The following is a 21,549-nucleotide window of genomic DNA, read 5'->3' on the forward strand; positions in this document are numbered from 1 at the left end:
AGCTCTGGAACGCATCCTAATACAACTTAGCATCACTATGTTTAGCTCACTCGGCTAAATGGCTGGCTTTTAAAGCAGACCAAGCAGGCCAGCAGCACGGTTCGATTCCCGTACCAGCCTCCCCGAACAGGCGCCGGAATGTGGCGACTAGGGGCTTTTCACAGTAACTTCATTGAAGCCTACTCGTGACAATAAGCGATTTTCATTTCTCATTTCATTCAAACGACTCTTTCCTCGCAGCCTTCTCCTCGACCTCGGTGCAACTCTGCAGTGTTGGGACTCGATTTAGCGACATGGATAACAGCGAGGAAGAATTCGGGTTCAGGAAAGTCATGGCGGTGCATCCTCCCCTCACTGCACAGATCGTTGGCCGAGGCGAGCAGCCCCCCAGCCGCTCAGCCCTGTTTTCGTTCCAGATTCTGGGGCATTCGGTGCAAAATCGATTGAAATGAGGTCCCTGCCCTTTCTGGGTGGGAAGAGGTGAGCGGAGCGGAAAATTGGGAAAGGGGATCTCGCCAGTGAGAATCTCGTGTCCTGACACTCGTGAGATTTTGGGCCCCCTCCGTCGGTATCGCCGGCGGCTAATACAGGCTCAAAATCAACACCATATGTATGGGTGGAGTTAAGACCAAGGGCCAGAAAATGTTGTTGGAGTTGTCTGTCGGCCCCCCCAAATAGCAGTGGAGATGCAAGGCAGGGTACTAAACAAGAAATCGGAGATGCATGCAATAAGGGTAATTTCATGGTGACTTTAATTTGCATATAGATTGGACAAACCAAACTAGCAATGGTATAATGCAGGAGGCATTCCTGAAGTGTGGAAGTAATGGATTTTTAGGCCAACACGTTGAGGAACCAACCAGAGAACAGGCTATTCCAGACTGGATACTGTGCAATGAGAAAGCATTAATTAACAATCTTGGTGTGTGGGATCCCTTGGGAAGAGTGACCATAACGTGACAGAATTCTTCATTATGATGGAGAGTGAAGTCGTCAAATCCGAAACTAGGGCCCTGAATCTAAGTAAAGGAAACTATGAGGCGCAAATTGGCACGGATAGATTGGGGAACCTTATTAAAGGGGTTGACGGTGGATAGACAATGAAGCATTTTTAAACGTGTGTATGAATGACAAGGTTAATTCTTTCGTGTCCGGCACAAAAGTAAAAGAGGAAATGTTGCTGAACCGTGGCTTACAAAAGAAATTGGGGATAATATTGGGCAATATATAGCAACCACATTTGGTGTGGTGTGGCTGCTAAATCTCGCGAGTGGGCCACAATGGGATTATTTTATTTTTATTATTTGTTCATGGGACATTGGTGTCACAGGCGGTGCCAAAATTTATTGCCCATCCTTAATTGCCCTTGAGGGGCAGTTAAGAATCAAAGACATTGCTGTGGGTCTGGAGTCACATGTAGGCCAGAAAATGAAAAATGAAAATCGCTTATTGTCACGAGTAGGCTTCAATGAAGTTACTGTGAAAAGCCCCTAGTCACCACATTCCGGCGCCTGTCCGGGGAGGCTGGTACAGACCAGGTAAGGACGGCAGATTTCCTTCCATAAAGGGCATTAGTGAACCAGATGAGTTTTTTTGACAATCGACAATGGTTTTGTGGCCATCATTAGACTTTTAATTCAAGATTTTTATTGAATTCAAATTTCACCATCTGCCATGGTGGGATTGGTACCTGGGTCCCCAGAGTACTCTGACTTTCTGGATTACTAGTCCAGTGACAATACCACAACGTCACCGCCTCCCTCGCACCAGCGAGATCTCTTAGTAACACCCCAGTGAGAGCGTGAGCCTGATTTTCATGAACTTGTATACATTTTGATGGAATTAAACGGATTTACGCCATAGTGTCCGCCCACAACGCATGCTCCCAGTGAGCAATGTCAAGTGGGCACATGAAAGGGGCAGCGCTAAGGGGACTCTGGCAGGGGTTTCCCCTTATGTGTGGTTGGGGAAGACCCCTGATGACAGCGCAAATCTCGTTCTCTTACTCACCCCACCCCTCGTCGGAACGGTGGGAACCTCATTTAAATCACATGTAAATAAATTGACATATGCTTAAAGGGCTCCCCGTCATGTGTGGAGCCCCCCCCCCCCCACCCCCCATCCCACCCGCATAAAGAAACCTCATCACAGATCGGAAGGGTGCCCCAATCTGTGGAGGTAACGCCCCCAGGTTTTCTGTGGACAGAGTGCCAGAGGATGTGGAGAGAAAGCCTACTGCATGCTGGTTTTCCCGCTCTGTCAGCAGTCGAGCGGAAAACCACGCCCACTCTTTCTGTTGGTTCAGAAGTCTAAGACAAGGGGACACAGTCTAAAAATAAGTGCCCGATCTTTTTGAGTTGAAACTTGGAAACAGTGCTTCACATGTTTGGCAACTGATGACAGGCCGATTGTTCATTTCAAAAATAAGGATTGATGAAATGATATGGGACAAAGGTGGGTGCACATGGGGTTTGGTCATGGATCAGGCGCCATCTCACTGAATGGCAGTACAGACACGAGAGGCTGAATGGCCTACTCCTGTTGTATCCTGCATCAAGCGAACCTACTGAACAAAAGCAGACTTTCTTTAATATCTTACCAATCAACTTCATGGCGCCGAGGACCCGGGTTCGATCCCGGCTCTGGGTCACTGTCCGTGTGGAGTTTGCACATTCTTCTCCCCCTCTCGTCTCGTCTCCCCCCCCTCCCCAAACCAACCCAAAACGATGCACAGGCCAGGTGGCTCGGCCTCGCTAAATCGCCCCTGAATTGGGAAACAAATTTAAAAATCAAATCTTACCAATCGATCCTCTGGTATTCTCGTCATTCAAAGAACCAAAAGCTATTGTTGGCAGCAGGCAGATGCAGTAGAGAAACAAGATAGTGGTGATGTACTTCCTGATGGATTTATTGCTACCAATTATACCTGGGGTTAAAAAGAAAGGACAAAATTCAACTCAGAGGAGGTTTCCACATAAGTCAACTTCAGCACATTCAAAGCCAGAAACAAAAAAGTAAGTAAGTTCAGCCTTGACCATCCATAACTAACATGATGCCTGCATCACATGAAGTCAATTATATTACATTGCAGCGTTTCATCAGCATCTGAAAGGGAGAAATGATGAGTAAGATTTTGTGGGTGAGTCATGCAGCCTCTTCATTAAGCTGCGGTAAACAGCTTTCATCGATGTGTTTTTGTAAGTTGTGCGGCTCCCCACATAGATGGTGGAGGGACTTATGGTACCTTACCACGTTGTGAGAATTTGGGCAGCACGGTAGCATTGTGGATAGCACAATCGCTTCACAGCTCCAGGTTCCCAGGTTCGATTCCGGCTTGGGTCACTGTCTGTGCGGAGTCTGCACCTCCCCGTGTGTGCGTGGGTTTCCTCCGGGTGCTCCAGTTTCCTCCCACAGTCCAAAGATGTGCAGGTTAGGTGGATTGACCAGGCTAAATTGCCCTTAGTGTCCAAAATTGCCCTTAGTGTTGGGTGGGGTTACTGGGTTATGGGGATAGGGTGGAGTTGTTGACCTTGGGTAGGGTGCTCTTTCCAAGAGCTGGTGCAGACTCGATGGGCTGAATGGCTTCCTTCTGCACTGTAAATTCTAAAAAAAAATTCTATGAGAAATCCCAGCGTGCTTCTGAATTGTCTAATCGAACTAAAGATCTGACATTGAAGCCGTACCAGGAAAGTATTTGGACAGGCAACCAAAAGCTTTGTTCAAAGAGGTTGGCCTCAGGGGACATCCGAAAAGGAAAATAGAGCATTTTCTGGAGGAAAAGTGCCCTCCCCCCTGGTGGTCAGTGGTCACAAGAAAAGGAAGTGGGAGAATAAAAAAAGAGGTCAGGGTCAGGGTTGAAGAAAAGCAGAGGTCTCGGAGATCAGTCTGAAGCCCTCAAGACCTTCCTGTGGTCATTGGTGTCCAATAATTAATGTCAAAATATTGGCAATGTGATGGAAAACATTATATTTATCAAAAGTTTGTTCCAGGCAAGATATTTTTGAAACATGCATTGTTACAACTAAAAGGATTACAATTGTTGGAAGTAAACATCAGTCAACATCTGCATTTAAAAAAAGTCATGTTCTAACTTATTTCCGGACAGATGCTGACAGACCCGATGATTTGCAGCATTTATGGCCTTTGTTGCAGGTCTACATTGTTCCCCTTTCTTTTTTATTAACGTTGTTACAATTAATTTTAGTGCCTGCATTAATAACACCATGAATAATGCAAACAAAAGCCTCCAGGTTGTTTGGTTACCTAATTAAGATTTATGACATATCAATTTTGCTTTTAAGATTTTATGATCCTGTCTCCATGGCAATGTTAGCCCAGAATTTGTTGGGACAATAATGATGTATTGTGCATGTAACCCAGTAATTTATAGTGAGGAAAATACGCGCTGTGAATCATCGCAAATTGCTGGCTGATTTGCATTGTTCTGCAGTTAACCTAGAGAAAGTGGGAACTCAAAATCCTCGTTGGGTAAGAAATTGTTGCACGTGGGTTATTGAAGTAAATGAAACTCGCCATAGAAAGTGAAGGCTGGGAGTTTCAATCAGCCCTTTACGGGACGTGGTTCCTGTTCCTCCGATGTCACTCAACCCCTCCAGCCCAACAAGGAACAATTTAAACTGGAGCCTCATTCCTGCCGCTCGTAATCTGTTCCTCGAATGTTCTCTTCACCATTTCGATCTTGTTCCAGCTTCTCCTTTCTGGCTTTTTACTTTCTCTCTTTTAATCCAGTCTTTCCATTGCTGATTTGATTCTAATTCCTCTACTCAGTTTTGATTCTTTCTCAATCCCTAACTCTCATTACGATGGACATGCAGTCTGGATACAGTCGTTCACCAAGGTCTCAGATGATATGGGCGTTAGCACTGCTGCCTCACAGAGCCAGGGACCCAGGTTCAATTCCGGCCTTGAGTGACTGTCTGTGTGGAGTTTGTATGTTCTCCTCATGTCTGCGTGGGGTTCCTCCGGGTGCTCCGGTTTCCTCCCACAGTCCGAAAATGTGGAGTAAGGTGGATTGGTCAGGATAAAACAAAAATCACCCCTTAGTGTGCAGATCAGCTGGGGTTATGATGTTGCAGGGATAGGGCAGGGGATTGGGTACGGTGCTCTTTCAGAGGGCTGGTGCAGACTCTATGGGCCGAATGGCTTCCTTCTGCACTGTAGGGATTCTATGATCCATTTTCAGCTTGCACCTTCAGCAATCTGCAGGCCAGAAATTGAGCTGAAGGGGAATAAATTCACCTAACGGAGTTTGGTGTGAGATGGCTGGCTGCAGAGGATTCTGGCCCACCATCTTTTCTTGATGCAGTCACCTGCCGAGGCCACAGTACGAATTAATGCCAACGTTCGCAGATCTTTACTCGATATTTTGGAAGAGGTGGAAACTGTTACCCGAGCTCAAGTATATTAAGAGACTAAGTTCATAAAAAATAACCCGATTGTCCAGATTGGGACATCACACCATGGGCAGAGAAATGTCGACAATGGTTTCCCAGGGAGAGAGTGAAGGCAAACAATATTCACCAAATTAATGGTGAATTAGACAAGCAGGATTAGATTGTGAAGGGAATTGTGAAAGAACAAAAAAAAAAGGCAGAATAAATGAGAGGTCAGGGTTGAAAAAAGGCAGAGTCCGGAATTATCCGCGCAACCGCGCCGATATCGCGCTCAGCGCGGGGGTGGAAAATGGTGAGTCAGACCCACGATTGGTCCGACGCCAGGGCGCAAAACTCCGGGGACTGGAGAATCGGCACCAGTCGCGCACACGTCATCGTGGTGGCACCGGTCGGGGGCCGTTGAAAGAGGCCCCCGCGGCGATTCTCCGCGGACGACCAGCCGAGTTCACGCCGGCGTGGTTCACGCGTGGTTCCACCTGGCAGGAGCTCGGCATCGCGGCTGCGGTGGCTGTACTGGTGGAGGACGGGGAGATCAGTTTCCGGGGGCGGGGGGGCCACCGATCTGCGGGCACGCGTGATCTGGGGCCACCGATTGGCAGGCGCACGCGGTCTGGCAGGGGCCTACCTTCTTCCGCGCCGGCCCGCTTTGTGGGTCCGCCATGTCGCGCGGCAGTGCAGGCTGGAGCTGCGTGGAGCATTCCGGCACCGTGCTAGCCCCCTGTGGGCCACATAATCGCTGGACAAAGAGGCCCATTGACGCCGGCATGAAACACTCCGGCGTCAACACTTAGCCGCCGTTTTGAAGAATCCCAGCCAGAGAACTTGGGAGTTCTGCTTGAAGTCTAAAATCTATGGGATATTGTTTTGGGGGGGATGGGGTATAGTCTTGAAATTTAGGATAGGGGAGATATTTGGAATGGGACTAATTTAAGTGTACTGTGTGTAGTGTAGCTATTATTGTAGTTAAATGTAATTATTGTTCTGTATTGTTGCCTTTCCTGATGTTTTACAAACGCGACTGCAACTTTCTTCACTGGTTTGTATCACTTTCCTCACATCAACAAATTGCAAAATAAGCAGTTAAGAATTGGCATTCCAAGTTTTCCTTCAGGGATTTGGAATACCTTCGTATTTAATACCAGCCGGGTTCTTAACGTTGGGATAATGTCTCATGTGAAAGATGGCACCGCCGGCTGTATAATCCTCCTCTGCAGTCCTGTACTGACAGCTTAGTTTCTGGGATCACACCTGATGGGAAGGGTCTCAGAGGTGTGAATCCTGCTGCCCATGGGAAACAGAAGCCTTTGAACGTGTTTGTATGTGCTTTCTGTACTCTCAGTATGGAAGCCCGACGGTTTTGTCAGGTCTTGCGTAATCGGATGCTACTGTGGTTAAATATCAACAAATCTGTCACACAATGAACGCCCGATTTCAGCCGTACCACCATTCCCATTCCCAGAAAAGAAAGGCTCTCCAAAAATAAACACTGTGCGAAAGGGATAATAGTTTGATTTTAATCGGACCGTACTCAATTTGGGATAACCTAAAATATTCTCTGCCAAAAGAGAAAGGACAGTAAATCCTAGCAAGCAGATTGATCAACAGATGCCAAAAAGAGGTTGGGCTGTATAAACTCAACATTATTGTGCAGAACAGCTATGACATTTGGTGCCGGGTAGGTAGAGTCCACAAGACCCCCCTGTTCATAAACGTGACTGCTTAAAGAACAGAGCCAGTTGCGCTATATTGGAGACATGCAAAAATCAAGAAAGGCTTTGATATCTTAAATAAAAGCAGTTTCCAGTGACAGAGGGTGGGCGACAAGTGAGAGACTGGCCAGTCAGTGTCAGGCGGCATAGGAGGGTGGTGGGGGAAGAGAGTCACATTCAACAGTAACTTTCAAAAGGGAATAAACCCTTGAAGGGAAAAAATTATAGGAGTATGAAGAGCAAGAGAGTGGGATTAAATGGTGAGCCCCCTGCCGCTAACACAATGGGCCAAATGGCCTCACTCGACCTCAAGAGTTCACCTAATCACTCAGCACAAAGCACTGAGAGACTCCCACTCATCCAGCAACACTGCTCGGATACCAGGTGTGAAAATTGGAACGCAAGTTATCGATGACACAAAGCTCGCTGGAAACGCAAGTGTGAGGGGGGACACAAAATATTGCAGAGATGTAGACAGTTAAATGAGTGGGTAGAGAGGCGAGAGGTTATTCAATTTGTTCGTAAGTACAGAAGAGCAATATCCCTTTTGTTGATGTTTAGAGAAACTTGGGTGACCTCGCACAAGGAACTCCAAAAGGTTAACGTGCAGATAGAGCAGGCAATTAGGAAGACAAATGGCACATTGGTCTTTATTGCAAGGGGTCTCGAATACAAGAAGAGAGACGACAATTGGCCATGGCTTTGTCGAGGCCATACCTGGAATACTGTGTGCAATTCTGCTCTCCATGTTTAAGAATATACTCGCATTGGAGGCAGTACAGCGAAAGTTCACGAAATCCATCCATGGGCTAAGAGGTTTGTCCTAAGAAGAGAGGTTACGTAATTTGGGTCTTTATTCTCTGGAGTTGAGAAGGAGGGTGAGCTAATGAAACACTCAAGATTATTAAGGGGCTCGACAGAGTAGAGACTGAGAGGTTGTTTCCCCCGGCTGGGGGATCTGGAACACGGGGGGGGGGGGGGGGGGGGGGGGGTCTCACAGAATAAAGCACCACACAATTGAATCTCAGACGAGGAGAAATTTCTTCAAAGGGTTGTGACTCTTTTGAATTCTCCACCCCAGAGGGTTGTGGATGCTCCATTGTTGAATGTTGTCGGCAGAATTGAGACTAAGTGTTGACACCGGCACAGGATTCGTGGAGTTCCTGGCAACGATTCGGCTATTGTTAAGGGGAAGTACCGGCGGCATGTGGAACACAATGGATTCCAATAAGAAATAGTGCGGATTTGCCAGTTTTCCGATTGACACTCAGGAGGCTGACAAGCTGCAGCTGCACATACACACTGCACTCCACATACACACCATGCCAGCCAACAAGATGGCAGCAAGGAGAGCGGCACCAAGATTCATCAACACCAAGTTCAAGACCCTCCTGGACATGGTGGAGGAGAGGTGGTTGACCCTGTACCCCGGCCTGGGAAGGAGGCTGCCAGCCGCCATTGTCGTGCCTGGGCACAGGTGGCAGAGGCGGTCAGCGCCGTGAGCAAGACTGTCCAGACTGCCCAACTGTGCCGGAAAAAACAGCACGACCTCCTCAGGGTGGCCAGGGTGAGGAAGCAGCACTGTGCCCCTGGCACTAACCTGCGTCCCACACACCCGTAACCCCCTCCCCCCCCACAACCAGGAGGGCGGCCGAACCCCCACCTTGCACCACATGCCGGCACCCATACCAGCCACCATGGCCAGGCGCCCTGGCCACTGAAGCCACCAGCTACTCACCCCCAGGGCTGCATATGTCGGACTGTCCAACACTATCATTTTCTGAGCCCCCTCTGTGAGCTGAGCAGTGAGGGGCAGAGCCCCTCGGACACCAGCCCTCGACCCGAGACTCAGGACACCCCAGAGCTCGAGTCGGAGGATGACACTGACTCCCTGTCATAGCTGTCTCCAAACACCCTCCACCATCCTGGAGACACTCATCTCGGTTGGGCACTTTAATGAAGGGGCTCCTGGGACACTATCTGACGCACACCACACAGTACATCTGGCATAGCAGGTGGAGGTAGGAACACCCAAGATGGCAAAGGGCAGGCCGACCCCAGGAACTAGCTGTTGTTCAGGTGGGTCTCGGGCTTCTGGAACGGACAGGCCCATCAATTCTGGAAATGCAGTCGCAGAGCCAGGGACTACGGGGGGGGGGGGGGGGGGGGGGGGGGGGGGGGGGGGGGGGGGGATTCTCCAAAATGTAGACTAAGTGTTCATGCCGAAGTGAACGCCGTCGCGTTTCACGACGGCGTGAAATGGGCACGGGGTCGACCGATTCTGTCCCCCACAGGGGGCCAGCACAGCGCTGGAGCAGTTCACGCCGCTCCAGCCACCCTTCCCGGCACCAAATGAGTGCCGCGCCAACCCGCGCATGCGCAGTTGGGCTGCACCAACCTGCGCATGCGCGGGGGACTTCTTCAGTGCGCCGGCCCCTAAGCAACCTGCCGGAGGGGTTCAGGTGACGGCCGTGCAACAAAGTAGGCCGGGGGGGGGAGAGAGGCCACCCACCCCCCCCCCCCCCGGTCCGGAGAAGGAGTGCTTTCCCCCACTCCAGAGGTCGCCCCCCCCCCCCCCCCCGACCCTTCGCGCAGAGTTCCCACCGGCAGCGATCAGGGGTGAACAGCGCCGGCGAGACTCTGCTTTCTCCGCGCGGCCGCTCGGCTCATTCGGGCCGAAGGATCGGCGGCCCCGCCGATTCCACCGGCTCACGGCCGGCGCCGCATCAAACGCGCCAGCGCAAATGGCACCGATTCTCGGCACCTTGGAGAATCGCGTGCCGGCGTCGGGGCGCGGTTGCGGTGATTCTCCAGCCCGGCGCGGGGTTCGGAGAATCGCGCCCTACATGAGGGGTGCCGGTGAGCATCCAGCACCTGCAGGTGCAGTTGGAGGAGTCCAACCACGTGCAACGGTAGGAGGTGGTGCCGACCATGGTCACCTAGACCATCACCGCACAGCTGGCATCCATGTGGAGGCATTGGGGGTGACGGTTTTAGCTATGGATCAGCATGTCCAAGGCCTGGAGCATTCTGTGCAGGTGCTGGCCCAGTCCCAGGATAGGGTTGCCGCCTCACAGGCAACCATGTGCCAGAGCCACCTGGAAACTGCAGCGGCACTCCTCAGCGTGGCCCAGTCACAGCAGGCCATGGCTGGGAGCGTCAGCGGCATTGCCCACGTCGCCGATGTGGCACAGATGCAGAGGGAGAAGGCACAGTCACTCGCTGATGTGACACAAATCCAGAAGATGGTGGCACAGTCAATGGGTGATGGTCCACTCCCTGTGTTCTATGGTCACGAGCATGCAGACCCTGGTCGGGACGAGAGCGGACTCCAGGACTGGCAGCGCCAGGTGGCTGGGGAGCCTCTGGGGTTAACTCTGCTCGCACCCCCATCCCACAGTGTAGCCGAGGTCCATTGGGCACCCCGAGGGAGGAGTAGATGGTGAGGCTGTGCCGGTGACTCCCACAAGAGAGGTGCCGGAACACTGCAGCACCTCAAACTCCCTCCCTCCTGTCCCAAACGCATCTGGTGGGCAGCGGGCAAGATAGGGTGGCACCAGCCACCTGAGACACCTGGTAGCAGCCGGGCCCATCTAGGCCCCAGGGCGGGAATCACAGCAGGCCGCCTCCACTCCTGATGTACCGTCTGGGGATCCACCTAGACATAGTGTGAGGGCCGGTAAGACCAGAAAGTTAGACATCAGTAGAGTTGGCATGGATGCAGGGCACAGTTTAATAATAGGGGCTAGCGCACAAATCTGTATATATATTGTCACATTAAACACCTGTTCACGCTGTTACAACCTGCCTGAGTGCTCTGTCAGATGGGTGTAAGGGGTGGCCGGATGTGCCAGAATGAAGGAGTCTAACACACTGCCCGGGTATCAGGTGCAGAAGTGCATGATGCGCAGCTGATGATCACATGTCAGCTGCACATTCATTGAGTGGAACCCCTTCCGGTTGGTGTAGAGCTTCCTGTCACCAGCAGGTGTTCGTCGGGGGACATGCATTCTGTTAATCGCCCCCTAGACCCGGGGCATGTCGGCAATGGTGGTGAACCCCGCTGCCCAGGCATGCTGGTGGGCTTGGTCCACATTGAAGTGGTTGCATTGAGCTGACTGGGCACATAGAGCCTCTGCGATGGCACGGATGCACCTGTGCACCGAGGTCTACGAGATCCCACTCAAGATCCCTACGAGGTCCCCACTCGGAGTCTGGAAGGACCCCGTCGCGTAAATGTACAGGGCATCCGTCATCTTGATGGCAGCACTGGGAGCAGGTGTCCACCCCCCCTACCCCCCCCCCCCCCCCCCCCCCCCCCCCCCCCCGCTCTGGCCCTGGCGCCCATCCCCGTTGCCAGGGATACTGTTGGCTGGCACTTCCCATGCCAGTGGTACGCTCCGCAGCCCCCGTCCAGCACCCCTGTAGGGACCACAGTGGGCCTTTCCCTGGGTGGGCCGCCTAATGCCTCGCCAGCGGGCATCACCCCAGCCACTTGGCCTATCCCCCGTCACCCACCCATCTCTAACAAAAGAGGGTCTAACCACTGCCCTTGACATTCAATGGCATTAACATCACAAAATCCTCTACTTTCAACATCCTGGAGGGTAACCATTGACCAGAAACTGAACTGGACTAGTTCATATAAATACTGTGGTTACAGGGCAGCAGAGTGGCACAGTGATTAACACTGCTGCCTCAGGGGGCCGCACGGTGGCACAGTGGTTAGCATTGCTGCCTACGACACCGAGGGCCCGGGAACGAATCCCGGCCCTGGGTCACTGTCCGTGTGGAGTTTGCACGTTCTCCCCGTGTGTGTGGGTTTCACCCCCACAACGTAAAAGATGTGCAGAATTGGTAGCTTGGCCATGCTAAATTGCCCCATAATTGGAAAAAATAATTGGGTACTCTAAATTTATTTTTTAAAAACGCTGCTGCCTTAAGGCCCCGAGGGCCTGCGTTCAATCCCAGCCCCGGGTCACTATCCGTGTGGAATTTACACATTCTCCCCATATCTGCGTGGGACTCACCCCCAAAACCCAAAGATGTGCAGGGTAGATGGATTGGCCATGTTAAAGTGCCGCTTAAAAAAAAGGAATTGGGTACTCTAAATTTCTATGTTTTTTTAATTTGCCTGGATAAGCACAGCTCCGGCAACACAATCAGCTTCACGCCATCCAGGACAAAGCCTGATTACACCCCATCCAAAAAAACATTCCCTCCACCACCGACCAACAGTAGCAGCCATGTGTACCATCCACAAGATGCACTGCAGGAACTCACCAAGGTTCCTAAGACCGCACCTTCCAAAACCCATGACCACTACCATCTAGAACGACAAGGGCAGCAGATACCTGGGGACCCTACCACCTGGAGGTTCCCCTCTAAGCCACTCACCACCCTGACTTGGAAATATATCGCCGTTCCTGCACTGTGGCGGGTTAAAAATCCTGGAACTCCCTACCTAACAGCACTGTGGATGTATCTACACCTCAGGGACTGCAGCAGTTTCAGAAGACAGCTCACCACTACCTTCTCAAGGGCAACTAGCGACGAGCAATAAATTCTACTTAAACCAACCATGCCCGTATCCTGTAAATGACGTTGAAAACCAGTGACATTGGCCAAAGCTTGGTCAGAGGGGTAGGTATTGAGGAATGGAGCATCGTCTACGTGGAGAGGTCGAGAAGGGGGCACATTTAGGGAGGGGATTGCAGAGCCTTCGGCCTAGGCAGTTGAAGAAATTGTCAATATTGGCATCACGATGAATATTGGGATGGGTGGGCTGCAAGAGGTCAGAACTGGAGAAGCAGTGATCAAAATGTTATAAAAACCAGACACTGGAAACATGCAGCAATAAAGATTCAGGGAAATATAGCAAGGGGAAGTATAGGAGAAAAAGGATGTCAACCGGTGGGAAAGTTAGAGTTTGTTTTAAGAGGTGAAGAGGAAGGAAGATGTGGGAAGGCGGAGACGTTTTAAAAAGATAATTCCAGTGACACTGGTGACTGGGACAAATTGAGGGGGGGGGGGGGGGGGTGGGGGGAAGAGAGTGGTGTTGGGGTGCAGAGACCAAGTCGGAAAACTGAAGAACACAGAGAGGATTACAATGTAAAAACAGACGGAGAAATTAGGGACTAGGCTGCGAAATGAGTATAGCTCAGCGGTTTCTTCACCAAGAACACATCCAGCTGGATATACTGCAAACTGAGTTACCCCCCCCCCCCCCCCCCCCCTCACCTCATTGTAGAAATGAAAGTGGTTGTTGATCTGGAGATATGGACAGGGGAATTAGCTCAAATGCGTTATGGGGTGGGCTGGAGAAACGGAGGTAGTCATGAGCTGACACTCGATTGAAGGATCACCTTGTCTCAGGGTCACGAATTCCTGCTATGGGCCTTTGCATATGACTGAAGAGGCCAATTCTTGATCCATAGCTCTTTGGACTTGTGGGGCAGGATGTCGCAAGAGGCAGCGGAATCCAGAGAGCAGGGTTTACTTCCTTTTCTTTCCTTCACTGCAGCCGCTCTGCCTCATCATTAAGACGTCGGGACTCGGATCGTGATGCAGCGCGATGGACAACCTGTCGCCATTTTGAATGATCAGCGGCAAGCTCCGCCCAGTCACTGATATCAACGCTGCCGGGCTCCAGGGAGAGCATCAGAGTCTCTTTGACATGTTTATGTCCTCCCCTAGAACCGCTGGAGATTTGAAAATTGAGAAAACAGGAGCTGGCGGGGGAGACACTTTTCGGCCGTCCAGTCACAATGTCCAGTCCATCGTCGTTGACTTTGCAGGAGATTTGTGGAGCTGGCTTCAAGGAGGATACTGGCAAGCCAGGTCCAATCAGAAAGCAGCAAATGACACTCAGCATTCTTCGGCGATTTCCCTTTTAGAGAAAGGAAATTTTACAATCTAAACGTTAAAGGCAAGATTCTTGGAAGTGTGGAGCAACGGAGGTATCTTGGGGTCCACGTACACAGATCCCTCAAAGTTGCCACCCAGGTTGATAGGGTTTTTAAGAAGGCGTCTGGTGTGTTGGCTTTCATTAACAGGGGTATTGAGTTTAACAGCCGCAAGGTTTTGCTGCAGCTTTATAAAATTCTTGTTAGATCATACTTGGAATATTGTGCCCAGTTCTGGTCGCCTCATTAAAGGAAGGATGTGAATGCTTGGGAGAGAATACAGAGGAGATTTACCAGGATGCTGCCTGGACTGGAGGGCATGTCTAAAGAAGAAAGGTTGAGGGAGACAGGTCTTTTCTCACTGGAGCGAAGAAGGCAGAGAGGTGACTTGATAGAGGTGTACAAGGTGATGAGAGGCATGGATAGAGTGGATAGCCAGAGACTTTTCCCCAGGGTGGAAATAGCTGTCACGAGGGGGACATAATTTTAAGGTGATTGGAGGAAGGTATTGGGGAGATGTCAGAGGTAGGTTCTTTACACAGAGAGTGGTGTGTGTGTGGAATGCACTGCCAGCAGAGGTGGTAGAGTCAGAGTCATTAGGGACATGTAAGCGACTCTTGGACAGGCACATGGACAGCAGTACATTGAAGGGATGTAGGTTAGGTTGATCTTAGATTAGGATAAATGGTCGGCACAACATAGTGGGCTGAAGGGCCTGTACTGTGCTGTACTGTTCTATGCGAAACGTCACCTGATTTTGGTTTGTCAGCTGCTGTTCATCTCTCAGCGAGCTTCTCGATTCTAATTTCAATTTATAAATAATACTTACAGATAAATACAAGGTAGAAGAATGTTCTCTGCTACCCTCAGAAGGGTTAAGGCCAGAGAAATTTGCTAGCTTTTTCCATAGGTCTGCTAGCCAATAGGCAAATCAGTGAGGCACATTTTAGGAAACATTGTATGTGAAATGTTTTTGCCCCCAAAGGATAAAGGTTAGAAAAAAGGAAATGCCAAAAGTAGTTCAGATGCACAGCAATCTGTAACTCGAGTTGATGCTTTAATCATAATTCTAGTTACAGATTCCGACCTGTATTGCGTGACTCCTTAATCTGCTGCTACATGACGCTACATTGTGTTTTCAAACCCTGCACACCACCCGCCTCCGCAAACAAAATTGCCTTTCACTTCAGAAAGTGCCATTTAGATTTAAACAAATTGCTGATTCTTTGTATCCGTTGACATCACTGTCACCCAATGAGTGGAAGGCCGGATGGATCTCGCAGCAAACAGTCTCGTTAAACTAACTTGCGACCAAAAGTCCCTGGTTAAAAGCAGGGTGATCCCTCCAGCAAGATGCAGTAAGTGGAGGATTGTAACCTCTGTGACCCATGACTAGGTCAGTCATTACTGATTGGCGGAGCAGTCTCAATGGGCTGAGTGGCCTACTCCTGGTCCCAACTCGTATGTAGGTTGTGGTGTTCTTTGTGTTGCTTATTTGAGATGGTTGGCGTAGTGCTCCACAAAGACCACAGTATAGATTTTACTTAAACAAAGCTATGGTTTTATTTACGCTACTAAACTGGGTTTCAACAGTCTTTTTAGAATACAGAATTGATCAATAACAATCTGACTACACTCATCTACTGCTAATCTCACTACTGGTATAAACTATAATCTAACCTTTTCACGCTATCTGCCCTTATGACCTTCACTAGCTATCTCCTGCACACACTCCTCCCCCGAGATCCAGCATCACTGCTTCATATAGTTGTATCTGCATCTCCCTCTAGTGGCTATTCATGGTACTGCATTAACCCGTGTAATGCTGTTAGTTATGATAATCCCATAAAGATAATTTCCCCCGTCAGTTAGGCTAGGTCTGGAGGTGCAAATATACACGGTGGGGCGGGTGTGGATAGTGACAGTTAATTTTCTACTCCACAATTGGACAGCAGCCTGACAGAACTGGTTTCATAGAATTTACAGTGCAGAAGGAGGCCATTTGGCCCATCGAGTCTGCACCGGCTCTTGGAAAGAGCACCCATCCCAATCACACACCTCCACCCTATCCCCACAACCAGTAACCCGGGGAGAACGTGCAGGCACCGCCCAGACAGTGAACCAAGCTGGGAATTGAACCTGGAGCTGTGAAGCAACTGTGCTAACCACTGTGCTACTATGCTGCCCCTGCTGTGCCCAATTTGGCCACAGCAAGCTCTCAGAAATAACAAGTGATTATATTTTATTATTTTACCAGATGGGGGTGTCGCTGGCTAAGCCAACATTTGTTGCCCATTCCCAATTGCCCTTGAGAAGGTGGTGATGTTAAGCTGTGGCAGTCCACGTGGTGTAGTTATGCCCACTGTGCTGTTCGGGAGCGAGTTCAAGGATTTTGACCCAACGACAGTGACGGAACGGCGATATATATCCAAGTCAGGCTGAAGTCAGGGTGGTGAGTGACTTGGAGGGGAACTTCCAGGTGGTGATGTTCCCAGGTATCTACTGCCCTTGCGAAATGAAATGAAAATCGCTTATTGTCACAAGTAGGCTTCAAATGAGGTTACTGTGAAAAGCCCCTAGTCGCCACATTCCGGCACCTGTTCGGGGAGGCTGGTACGGGAATTGAACAGTGCTGCTGGACTGTCTTGGTCTGCTTTCAATGACAGATTTAGCTCTGTGCTAAACAGCCCCTGTCCTTCTAGATGTTAGAGGTCATGGGTTTGGAAGGTGCTGTTGAAGGATTACCAAGTATTGGTTTGTTTTGTGGTGTTGAGGGATTCATAATAACTAGGTCGCTGGGGATAACTCCCCTGATCTTTGAAATAATGTCACGGGATCGTTGACCTCAGAAAGCAGACAGGGCCTCTGTGTAATGTCTCATCTGGAAAATGGTACATCTGGCAGTGCAACTCTTCCTCAATACCATACTGGAGTGTCAGTGTAGACTATTGTGCTCAAGTTGGGGCTGGTTTAGCTCACAAGGCTAAATCGCTGGCTTATAAAGCAGACCAAGCAGGCCAGCAGCACGGTTCGATTCCCGTACCAGCCTCCCCGGACAGGCGCCGGAATGTGGCGACTAGGGGCTTTTCACAGTAACTTCATTGAAGCCTACTCGTGACAATAAGCGATTTTCATTTCAATTTTCATTTTCAAGTCCTGGAGTGGGGCTTGAACTCATCAGCTTGTGGCTCAATGGGAAAAGAGTGCTACTGACTGAGCCACAACGAGGGACAATTAATAATAATAATCTTTATTGTCACAAGTAGGCTTACTTTAACACTGCAATGAAGTTACTGTGAAAAGCCCCTAGTCGCCACATTCCGGCGTCTGTTCGGGTACACCGAGGGAAAAATCAGAATGTCCAAGTCACCTCACAAGCACGTCTTTCGGGACTTGTGGGAGGAAACCGGAGCACCCGGAGGAAACCCACGCAGACACAGGCGAAACGTGTAGACTGCATCAACAGCGACCCAAGCTGGGAGTCAAACCTGGGACGCTGTCGCTGTGAAGCCACTATGCTACTGTGCTGCCCACAATTACTATCCTTCAGCCCACTAAACACATTTTCAAATGTCTTTCTAAACAAGCTGTCCTTTGAATCTTTAATCTCAAGGGTGCAGTGTATCTCAAAAAAAAACTGAAATTAAGCTGGATGTTCTCAACTTCACAGCTGCAACTTCCAATCACGCCCACCACCCAATTTTGCAGAATGTTCCAGAATGCAAGCTGGGCTACAATAGGAGTCAAAACAATGGGAAACGGGAGCCTTCTGACAATTTGAAAGGTTGCCCGACCCCTGCCCCCCCCCCCCCACCACCCACCTCCAACCACTGGAAAACAACTTGAAGGAAACCAGAGATTAAATTCACTTGAAGCTTTAAAAATTCATACCCATGAGCTACAGATTAGCAATTGTGCTGAAGCCAAATATACTCACGAACAACAGGTGAACAAAGAACCTTGTGAATCTAGAATTCCTGTGAAAGGGGGCTGGTGGTGGGGGAGGGGGGGGGGGGGGGAATAAAACAAATTGCTCCCTTCCGAAGCTTTTATTTTAAGATTAAGGAATTGAAAACTGCATAAGCAATGAGCGTTTTATGAGGTAATTTCTGTTTGTTTATGGACATGCCAGCATTCAATCAGCACACTTAGTACTAATGCAATGATTCCTTGTTGCATCTGCACCCTTGGGACATTCCAGAAACACGCATCAGGAAATTACCTACCTCTTCAGGCTAATGATTATCCATCCATTTACCTTAATGAATTTTATTCCTTTTTTCTTCAAAGCTGGAGGGTTAGAGATGGAGCAGGATCCGGCAGCAGGGAGTGCAAGGTGACAGAGATCAGAAGGCAGTAAAACAGCTGTAGATGGTGGAAATGGGGAAGGGACCAGAAGCCAATTGGCAACATTGGCCTTTGGATACCCGTCTCCCACAGGAATCTCAATACCGTCTGACTTTTTCCTACTCTTTTTCACTGAGTGTAAAATGATGTTATAAAGTCCAGGCAACACTGATTTGGAGAAGATATTCAGTGGGAGTGTGAGGAAGAACATTTAAAAAAAATAAAATGCAGCAAAGTTGTAAAGACCTGGAACCCGCTGCCTGCGAGTCATCACCCATCGTGTTCCCTAATGCCTTCAGGCAGGAAATCCGCCACCCTTACCCGGCCTGGCCTCCATGTCGTTCCAGGCCCACAGCAAAGGGTTGACTCTTAACTGCCCCCTGAATTTTGTTTTCTACATTCAAAGTGTCAAATTCTCTTTTTTTTTCCCCAGTTAAGGGGCAATTTAGTGTGGCCAATCCACCTAACCTGCACATCTTTGGGTTGTGGGGGTGAGACCCACGCAAACACGGGGAGAACGTGCAAACTCCACACGGACAGTGACCCAGAGCCGGGATCGAACCTAGATCTTCAGTGTCGTGACGAAGTGGTGCTAACCACTGTGTCACCGTACCACCCATGCCCCCCCCCCCCCCCCCCCCCCCCCCCCCCTTGAATTTGAATTTTAACTGCCCGGGCAATTAAGGCTGGGTAACAAATCCTGGCCTCGCCAGCAACGCCCACATCCTACGAAATAATAAATATAAATAAATTACTCAATCAATCAATCGAGGGACGCGGGGTGGGCTGGAAAAATGGGCCGGAGATAGATTGGCCTTGATCTTGAGAGGATCTTATATCAACGAGTCATAGAAGCATAGAATATACAGTGTGGAAGGAGGCCATTCGGTCCATCGGGTCTGCACCGGCCCTTGGAAAGACATCCTACTTAAGCCCTGCCTCCATCCTATCTCTCTAACCCAGTAACCCCACCTAACCATTTAGACAGAAAGGGACAATTTATCACGGCTAATCCACCTAACCTGCCCAGGAGCTGGTTTAGAACAGGGCTAAATCATTTACTTTGAAAGAAGACCAAGGCAGGCCAGCAGCACGGTTCAATTCCCGTACCAGCCTCCCCAAACAGGCGGCGGAATGTGGCGACTAGGGGCTTTTCACAGTAACTTCATTTGAAACCTACTCGTGACAATAAACGATTTTCATTTCATTTTCATCTTTGGACTGTGGGAGGAAGCTGGAGCACCCGGAGGAAACCCACTCAGACACAGGGAGAACGTGCAAACCCCATACAGTTACCCGAGGCCAGAATTGAAGCCGGGTCGCTGGAGCCGTGAGGCAGCAGTGCTAACCACTGTGCCACCCTTCTGCCCATGCGGCCTGCTTTCACGAGTTACGTTCTCATGACTGATGGTCACAGCTATTTGGTTTTGCACTACTTCCAAGTTATCATTCAGAACTGAACAGTGGCTGTTGATCTAGTAAAAGCCTGGTGTGTAGCTCACACTTAACACAGGTATTAACACAGGGGCTGTTTAGCACACAGCTAAATCGCTGGCTTTGGAAGCAGGCCAGCAGCACGGTTCAATTCCTGTAATAGCCTCCCCGAACAGGTGCTGGAATGTGGCGACTAGGGGCTTTTCACAGTAACTTCATTTGAAGCCTACTCGTGACAATAAGTGATTTTCATTTATTGCACTTGCTGTCCATCACATATCTCTGAATCAGCTGCAGTAATGCCACGGTTGATGTAGAACATAGAACAGTACGGGCCCTTCAGCCCACGATGTTATGCCGACCATTTATCCTAATCTAAGATCAACCTAACCTACACCCCTTCAATTTACTGCTGTCCATGTGTCTGTCCAAGAGTCGCTTAAATGTCCCTAATGACTCAGACTCCACCACCTCCGCTGGCAGTGCATTCCACGCACCCACCACTCTCTGTGTAAAGAACCGACCTCTGACATCTCCCCTATACCTTCCTCCAATCACCTTAAAATTATGTTCCCAAGAGGGCAGCACGGTGGCACAGTGGTTAGCATTGCTGCCTCACGGCGCTGTGGTCCCAGGTTCGATCCCGGCTCTGGGTCACTGTCCATGTGGAGTTTGCACATTCTTCCCGTGTTTGCGTGGGTTTCACCCCCACAACCCAAAGATGTGCAGGGTAGGTGGATTGGCCACGCTAAATTATCCCTTAATTGGAAAATATGAATTGGATACTCTAAATCTAAGAACAAAAATCATGTCCGAGTAAATATGTTAGAAGATCATTCATTGAAAATAATGTGTACTCACCATCAGTATAATCTGACAGATACTTTGGCAACCTGCGTCGTAAATCATCCATCATTCCCTTGCCCATGCGTAGGAAGTCTAAACCCTGCTCGGGTAGGAAAAGGAAGTAGATTAGAACAGTGTGATTACCTGGAAGGAATTTTATTCCAAGAATGTCCCACCAGGAATGCCAGCTCATCTCAGATTTCCATTTGACTCTTCCTTACTGTTCACCCTCTTTTTTTCTGTCATACTTGATTATAATAATAATCCTTATTATCACAATTATGCTTCCATTAATACTGCAATGAAGTTACTCTGAAAAGCCCCTAGTCACCACATTCCGGCTCCTGCTCGGGTACACAGAGGGAGAATTCAGAATGTCCAAATTACCCAACAGCACATCTTTCAGGACTTGTGGGAAGAAACCGGAGTACCCGGAGGAAACCCACGCTGACATGGGAAGAACGTGCAGACTCCGCACAGGCAGTGACCCAAGCCAGGAAGCGAACCTGGGACCCTGGCGCTATGAAGCAAGTGTTAACCACTGTGCTACCGTGTTGCCCCGTTAGGCCATATCTCTTTCCTCAACACTTACACACAATCACAAAGACAAGTTTCTGCAGTGGTAATATCACTGGATAGGTCATCTGGAGGCCCAGGCTAGTGCTCTACAGAGACAGATTCTAATCCCATCAGAGCAACGGGTGGAATTTAAATTCAGTTAATAAAAGCTGCAATTGAAAAGCGAGTATCAGGAATGGTCACCATGAAACTATCATCGATTGTTGTAAAAACCCATTTGGTTCACAACTGTTCTTCAGGGAAGGATATCTGTCATCCTTACCTGGTCTGGCCTACATGTGACTCCAGACCCACAGCAATACAGTTGAATCTTAA

The 21,549-nt window shown here is 49.6% G+C and overlaps 1 protein-coding gene across 2 annotated transcripts in view; it reads right to left on the minus strand.

Moving 5' to 3' along the window:
* Positions 1 to 21,549, minus strand: part of slc4a11 (solute carrier family 4 member 11) — a 237,110-nt gene that overhangs the window by 59,869 nt on the left and 155,692 nt on the right. For both annotated transcript variants that reach the window (XM_038793208.1, XM_038793207.1), the window contains 2 exons: positions 20,671 to 20,755; positions 2,801 to 2,926 (listed from right to left, as the gene is read on the minus strand). In XM_038793208.1, coding sequence (XP_038649136.1) covers positions 2,801 to 2,926; positions 20,671 to 20,755 — 211 coding nt within the window. The remainder of the gene's footprint in view (positions 1 to 2,800; positions 2,927 to 20,670; positions 20,756 to 21,549) is intronic.

Source organism: Scyliorhinus canicula, chromosome 3 (genome assembly GCF_902713615.1).
Source record: "Scyliorhinus canicula chromosome 3, sScyCan1.1, whole genome shotgun sequence".
NCBI classification, from domain to species: domain Eukaryota; kingdom Metazoa; phylum Chordata; class Chondrichthyes; order Carcharhiniformes; family Scyliorhinidae; genus Scyliorhinus; species Scyliorhinus canicula.